The sequence below is a fragment of the Chiroxiphia lanceolata genome, chromosome 6 (genome assembly GCF_009829145.1).
Source record: "Chiroxiphia lanceolata isolate bChiLan1 chromosome 6, bChiLan1.pri, whole genome shotgun sequence".
In the NCBI taxonomy this organism is placed as follows: Eukaryota; Metazoa; Chordata; class Aves; order Passeriformes; family Pipridae; genus Chiroxiphia; species Chiroxiphia lanceolata.
This window is the reverse complement of record NC_045642.1, coordinates 26,214,122-26,221,291: the sequence shown is the minus strand read 5'-3', so window position 1 is coordinate 26,221,291 and position 7,170 is coordinate 26,214,122. Positions and strand designations below refer to the sequence as shown.

Here is a 7,170-nt window from a genome sequence, read left to right as displayed (position 1 = left end):
TCTGGGCATGTAGGAAATGTTGCAGGGTGCTGTCTCTCTTCAATCACATGGCCAAAGTTCAAAGCTGGGATGGTAACCTTTTAACTCATCAACTGACCAAAAGGTGACCAGTTCCCAGATTTGCAGTACACAATAAAAGCCTCAGGAGAAAAAAGTTACATGATACCTCATTGTCTTACTGACTTGAAGATGCAGTGACAAATTGACAGCAGCAACCTGCCATATGCACCACATCCGGTTAAGAATATGGGGTTCTTTCTTTGGAAGTCCTCTGCAAAGAACTCCTTGGGAACAAAATGGTAGTTCAGTGGTGTAACTGTGCTTAAAACATTTAAGTTTTTCAGGGAAGAAGAAACAGCAGCCAAAGGAACATTCCTAGCACTGCTGGGTTGTTCACCAGCATTCATTGCCTGTCTTTTGCCAGAGAAGTGAAAAATCACAGGGCCAACCCAGGCTAGGCAGGACAAAGCAAGCAAGGACCTCTCCCTGCACACTGGCAATGCAGATTCATTCCTGTCAATGGTGTCTTTGAAAAATCTGAAAGGTGTGAAAATGTTTGTTTTATCTGAAGCTATTTTGGAATCTGACCCCAGTCTTGTACTGGTAAGGGAGTGTTTCCCTGCAACTAAGCTGAATCTTTAACCCTTTGATTTTCCAACTGGGGGATACCCCAGCCCCCCTGCTATGTGCAGCTGCTCAGCTGAAGCGAGATCCTCCACGGAACAGTGAAAGTGTAGTTTTCTCTAGTCTGTTATCCCTGAAACACGTAACTGCCTTTAATTAGTGGTAAATTCTGTTGTTTCAGTTTGTTTTCATTCCACCACTCCAGTCCTGGGGCAGGTAATAGTGGTAGGTACAATGATCTGCTGGTGCTGAGGCAGCTCGTAACTGGAGGAGTGGGAATGTACCCCTGTACACAGCACATGATGCACAAGGCAGAAAAAAATAACTGTCTCCCTTACTGCAGTCAGCAGATCTGGCTGCTGCAGCGGTTTCTTGTCCTTCCACTATTACTTCTTGGAAACAGCAACACCCAGTTACACTCCGAACGAAAATCCTTTGACCTGTAAAGGAAGAATCACATTTCTGTGCCTGCCCTGCAGAGTCAGGAGGGCTGGCTTGTATCTGTTGTCAGCACCAGCACTCCAGAATCAACAAGAGCCGGAAGCTGAGAAGAGAAAGTTACTGAATCCCCTTTTCTCAAAGGGAAAGAGTCAATCTTCCAGTAGATCTAGCAGAGGCATGCTGCTTAGCAGAAAGATGATTAAAAAAAACCGAAGCCAAGCAAACAAAAACCACAAAAAAACCCCATAGGAACTACAGCAGCATTAGCAGTTATGGCTTTGTTTTTAAAAACAATCACCATTAAAAAAAAAAAAAAAAAGACAGGGTGAACTGTAAATCACTAATGAAAAAGACCAACACCAAAGTACATGAGACTGACTTTGTCAGTTTGTTTTATTACTGGGCACAGCACCGTACCACTTCATATACATACAAGCCACAGTAATACAAACAGTCTCTAGCCTTTTTTATAATTAAAAAAACACATGGTATTTGGGAGGAGTCAACTGTCCCAGGAGTCAGCTCTCAAAAGCTATTCTGCTGCAGTTGCAGTAGCAGCAGTTTTTCTCACAAAATACTATGGGTTTTCATGCTGTTAATACATGAAGCTGAAAAGTCTGAACTTGTAGCAGTGCCTCTGCTTAACATGATCAAGGAAGGCTTTTCAGCAGCTCACAGGCTTTCAAGTATGCTCAGTCACGGTCCTTTGCAGTTAAATGAAAGTGTGCCAGACACCCAGGTATGGAACTAGAACCCTCCAATGCTTCTATAGAAACCCACATTATCCTGAAGCACCAGAGGTTTATCCAGTACAGGGCTAGTTAAAACACTCCTGCATCCTGACAGCCTTCCTGCAGGCAGCACATGCTTCCGACACAGGCAGGACCATCTCTTACAGAGTCAGTTAAGTCTGTAGCAGCACAAGGTCAGTGAAGCTTGGAAAAAAGCTTGCCGTTAAAGCAGGCTTAGCTCCTCAGAAAATGGATTTAAAACTAGAAGGCACAAATGCAAGGCTGAACATGGGCTGCATACCACTGTGGCATGTGAACAGTTTAAATACCCCTCCGAAGAAAAAATATAACACATAATAAATACAGTTTGACATTTTAGAAAACAAGTGCATTACTGTGATCCTTCACAACATAAGTAAGTAGGATGCACAAGAGCCTGAAGAGCCCTGTTCACTTAATATTGCACAGAAGTCCTAAAATTTAGTGTCAGGTCATAGTACTGGAGGTGGGACATGGCAGGGAAAAAAAAGCTTGGCAGAACCTCCCGAAGTCTCCACCATCACACAAGCAGCTTTCTGCCACTCTGAGGTAGAATTACATATATACTGCCTAAACCCAGTCAAGTCCTGCTCAACTAGTCTTCCAAGAAAAATGAAAAAGTGCACAGAACAGATGAGCCTCTTTCTTCTCTAAAGAAAGTGAGTGCTTCAGCCTTGACTCCTGGAAGCAAGTCTTACAGAGCAAAGTTCCAGTGAAGATCCCTTCTCTCCACCTGGAAAGCAGTGATGGCTAGCATGATGCTGCAGATAAGGAGTATAACAGGTAATAATTGCAAGTCTTATAGTAAGTGTTTTACTCTTCACTTCCTCCCTCCCCTACTACTTGCTAATTTTCCCTTTACTCACTCAGTCCAGTATATTTAACAGAGTCAAGACTGTCCCCACTGCTTTCTCCCTCATGTCCCTTCTACTGGAAACCTGAAAAAAAAAAATTCCTATTTCAACCCTTAGACTTCTGAGGGACACTTGCAGTTTCTTCTAGAGACTCCTCTGTGTAGTATAGACATGGAAGGATGGAAGTAAGAGCCTCCTCAATGGAGAAGAGATGTTTATCCTCTGCTTGAGGACAAAAGTAACGCATAAAGTCTGCCAGTCTCAGCAAGTACTCAATGTTATGACCAGCACAACCACTTGAGACAATGATTTGAGCTGCAATCTCCTCTTCAGATGCTGGGCCAAGGTAAGAAGGATTCTGGGGTGTTGCAATGTAAACAAGAGCCAGAATGGGTTCCTCTGCATCTTTCTCTTGAGGGTAGAACTCCACAAACTTAGTGTCATAGCCTCCCAGGACAGCTTCTCGCACGTTGAGATACTGAAGCGATGCAGCAACTTGTTCCCCACGGACTTCATAGGCTACACCCCATGTGCATGCCTAAAAATGAAAGAGCAAGGTGCTTATGGGATGCTGTAACTGCAGTGGCCTGTCCACTAATGCTTCAAATCAAGGCTCCCCTTTACCTTAGGGGTCTCTGCACAACTGATAGCAGGGCAGAGAAGGATAACACGCTCCACAACCCCCCCACACGATCCCGGGGGGCCTCAAGGGCACTCGGGTGCAGACACCACTTTCCCACTGCTGATGTGGGCACCTCCCCGGCCCCGGCCAGCCACCACCGCCCCGGTACTCACCCCGCAATCCTCCAGCAGCGTCACCACCCGGCCGGGCTGTGGGGACAGACAAGGACAACGCCATTAGAAGCCGAGCCCGCGACACCGGCATCCCGCGGCCCCCCTACGCGGCCGCCCCGTGCCCTTACCATCTTCTCGCTGCCGCGGTGGAAGGTGTCACCCTGCCAGAAGCGGCGGCTGTACCCGCGGATGAAGCCCACCTTGCGCGACGTGAACTCGAAGCCCGGCCTCCACACCAGCGAGCCGTACCCGAAGATCCACACGGGCGCCGTCAGCCCCGCTCCGTCCGCCTGCCCCGAGGGCGAGGAGGAGGAGCAGGGGGACAGGAGCGGCCGCGGCGGCTCCGGGCGCTCCTCGGGACGCTGCGGGTCGCGCTTCATGTCCGGGCTGGCGGTGCGGGCGGGGCACTCGTGGGGCCGCACACGCCGCCGCGGCGCTTTAAAGGCGGCCCAGACCGCCCACCCCGCCCCGCCCCGCCCCGGGTGATGCAACGAGGGCGGGAGGTTTCGCGGCGCCGCGCGTGGGGCAAAGCGGGGCACGGGTTGCATCAGGCGGGGCTCGGGCGGGGCCGCTCGGAGACGGGGGGGTCGGTCTGTACGGACGGCGATCCGGGAAAGCTGCCTGGGGAACACGGTGTCACCTGAGAGATTCCCGCCTGCTGATGCGAGGTCTGACCCGCTACCAGACCCCAGAGGCCAGTGGAGCGAACAGAGCGTGCCCAAAAGGGAGAAACTGGGGTGGAATGAGCGGGCAAGCCCTCCTCAGGAGCCTGCCCCACGCTCCCGGCCTTGGCTTCATCCCAGAACGTGAGGTGCTGCGTTGGAAAACCAAGCAGTTAATATTTAACTGGGTGAAGCGGCAGCTCCTGACGTCAGCTGGGCCGAGGCGACAGGCACATGGGCGAAACAGAACAGTAACATCCACACAAATGCAAGAACGTGGTACAGAATCCGGCCAGTTGGATGCATTTTCCCTTGTACTAAATCCAGCGTCAGCTTGTAATATGTAATACTTGTTATGTGGATGGGTCCAGGTGCCGTCTCTGTATGGAATGGAGACCCAGCTGTAAAGCAGCCTTAGGCAAGTTGTGACAATTAAAGAGGTAGGCTCTCTACATTACAAAGTTCTTCGTTTTGGTAGCAGGAGAGAGAGGAGTGAGAAAGAATGAGAAGCAATTTTATGGAAATATTTCTCATTATTGTTCTTGTCCTTTGCATTTAATCACTCCAAACTGTCTATTTACAGTCTTTTATTTAGTTTCCTGTTGTTTCCCATCAAACAGCACCCACCTTTCCATTCCACTTAACAGGATGTTGCAGCCACAACACATACAGGCTCTGGTAGAGTGCTCCCTGTGCCTTGGTACATTCACTATGGGTGACAACAGCCTGCACAGCTCTCACATCTACCCCAGTGCTCTGTGCCTTACACAGAATGCCCTCCTCTCCTGCTCTGCATGACTGACTCTCTAACTTGTCACTTTGGATGACCCTTCACAAGGTCAGCCTTATCAGAGCCCGAAGCTTCTTAATTTTCCTCTCCACTTGCGCTTTTCTCAGTCACCTTCTCTATCTTACTCAGGCTCAAAGGTATGGGATTGGCATGGCATCCTCCCAGTGCTTCACACCACACACCCATGCTGCTACAGGCTTGCAGCCTCCTACTCTTCCTCCAAGTGTCCCTTTCCATAGGCAGACTGTGACTCTGTCACCTGTTTGTACAGCTGCCGTACTTGGAGGCCTTAGTCACAGACCAGAAAGTGCTCCAGAAAGTGTACTTATCACCTATCTGTATCAAAGCTCTGCTTGGCAAAACAAGAAATAAATCTCTATCTTCAGTCTTGTGGATCCTGCCCCCTAAGATACAAGGACTCCTGCCTTAGTGATGCAGTGTGTCAGTGCTAAAATGATGTGGCCTTTCAATCAAATGAAACCAGTTTTATCTGGGAATTAAACCAGTCCTCTGTGTCCCATTGTAGAAAGTGTTGTACTAGTCCGTTAGGATACATACCCGGAATAAAGACAAGTACAACAGACATTCAAACACCACAAAAAATCTTTTATTGCAGTGAGAATAAAAAAAACTAGCAAAGAGAATCAAAAGCTAAAAAAAGAATACAAAATAACTATCGGTTAGCATTCATACAATACTACAATATCTTTTAATACAGTATTAACTAGTAAAAGGGGAACTAAAGGGATACCAAAAAAGGATAAAAAAGCAATACTATGGACAACTTTTTGTACAATATTAATTAGTAAAAAGGGGAATTAAAAGGAAATACTATGGATAACTTTTATTACAGTATTAACTAATTAAAAGGGAATTAAAGGAACACTAAAAGGATATTAAAAAACATTTGCTTTCTTGGTTGCTTCCTATCAATAAACTGTGCTTACCTACACAGACAGGCCAGGGCTACCAGGATCTGCAGCAGCTGGTCGGTACCCATGCTTAGCGGGCGTCCCCGCGGAGGAACACGATCTCGGTGGAAGGATGAGTATCACTCAGCCCAGCAGTCCTGACACCACGTTTTTATCAGCTCTGCATTACACTACATAGGGCCAGTACGCAGTATAAGGTGATGCCTGAGTGGCAGCCTAATCATTACCTAATAGCAAGTCTGCACATGCCCTACTGTAGGGCAAGGGGCAAACAACCCCTGCCCACATAATCTTCCTCTCGCCATCATCTTTCTCACTCCTATATATGACCTCCACCACTGTGTTTCAAGGGTATATGTATCCATACTGCAGTATGTAGCAAAGCCAAGGAGGAACTCAGCTCTAATAATAGGGGACATTTAGTTGACTTGCTAAAAAGCACAATGGACCTTACAGTTAACTTGTGCCATAAAGTTACATTGTACAATACTTTAGCTGGTTTCACATCCTAATATAATTTCTTTCTCACACCTCTATGCTCCATTGATCATCTAATTCAAAAGTACCCCCCTTACAAGTGTATATTTTTCATATTTAGTTACTTTTTTCCCCGCTAAAATCTAAGAAATTTGAGCAAAACTCCAATATGTAGTTAATAAAAACATAAAAACATTCATATGTAGGTGCATCATCATTATCAAGAGCACAAACAGTGACAGACAAACCAATGTCTAAAAGATAAGCTGAAGAAGCTCTTGCCCTAGCAAGTAAAAAAAAAAATCTAGCCTCTTTCTTCAGATTCTCTGGGACTTGAATTTTATCCGTCTGAGAAACGCACTGGATTACACACATCTCACAAACAAAGAACTAGACATCTGCTGGTACAAACTAAGGAAAACTGGACCAGAAATAAAAAATACACCATTGGGAAGTGACTGCATACTTGCTGATGGAGGAGAAAAATTGCTCCTTTCCAGGGCAGACCTGTCTCATTTGTATGTCTGCCTTTGCCAAAAGGCTCTGCTGCAGAGCTAGGCCGGATCTGCAATGGAGAGCCAATGCCTAAAGCAAAAGCCTTGGGGGACCAGCTTCAGATCCCACATCAGTTAAACGCTACAGATCTCTGCTCCCTGCAATGGTGTACAACCAGATCAATTAGGTATGAGGTTAGAAACTCCTTTTGAAGTCAAGTCTCTGATTTTCTTGTGTAAAGACATTGGGATATTGCTCCATCATTAGAAGCCCAGCCTGGGGGGAAGACTGTTTCTGAAGTTGTGGCATACACAGCAAGAGGTTAAGAAC

At 46.8% G+C, this 7,170-nt stretch overlaps 1 protein-coding gene across 1 annotated transcript; it reads right to left on the bottom strand.

The window, feature by feature from the left end:
• Positions 1 to 1,430: 1,430 nt before the first annotated feature.
• CHAC1 (ChaC glutathione specific gamma-glutamylcyclotransferase 1) lies at positions 1,431 to 3,906 on the bottom strand. The gene is made up of 3 exons (XM_032691853.1): positions 3,613 to 3,906; positions 3,485 to 3,520; positions 1,431 to 3,227 (listed from the first exon to the last, which is right to left on the bottom strand). Exons 1-3 carry the CDS (start codon positions 3,862 to 3,864, stop codon positions 2,796 to 2,798), a joined length of 720 nt encoding a protein of 239 aa, XP_032547744.1. The 5' UTR covers positions 3,865 to 3,906; the 3' UTR covers positions 1,431 to 2,795.
• Positions 3,907 to 7,170: the final 3,264 nt, after the last annotated feature.

Excerpts from the sequence above, each read along its gene's own strand:
- CHAC1 (XM_032691853.1), bottom strand. The coding sequence starts at position 3,864 with ATGAAGCGCGACCCGCAGCGTCCCGAGGAGCGCCCGGAGCCGCCGCGG. Across the intron at positions 3,521-3,612 it reads ACCGCGGCAGCGAGAAGATG|CCCGGCCGGGTGGTGACGCT; the intron begins GTAAGGGCACGG and ends CTGTCCCCACAG. Across the intron at positions 3,228-3,484 it reads CGCTGCTGGAGGATTGCGGG|GCATGCACATGGGGTGTAGC; the intron begins GTGAGTACCGGG and ends TTTCATTTTTAG.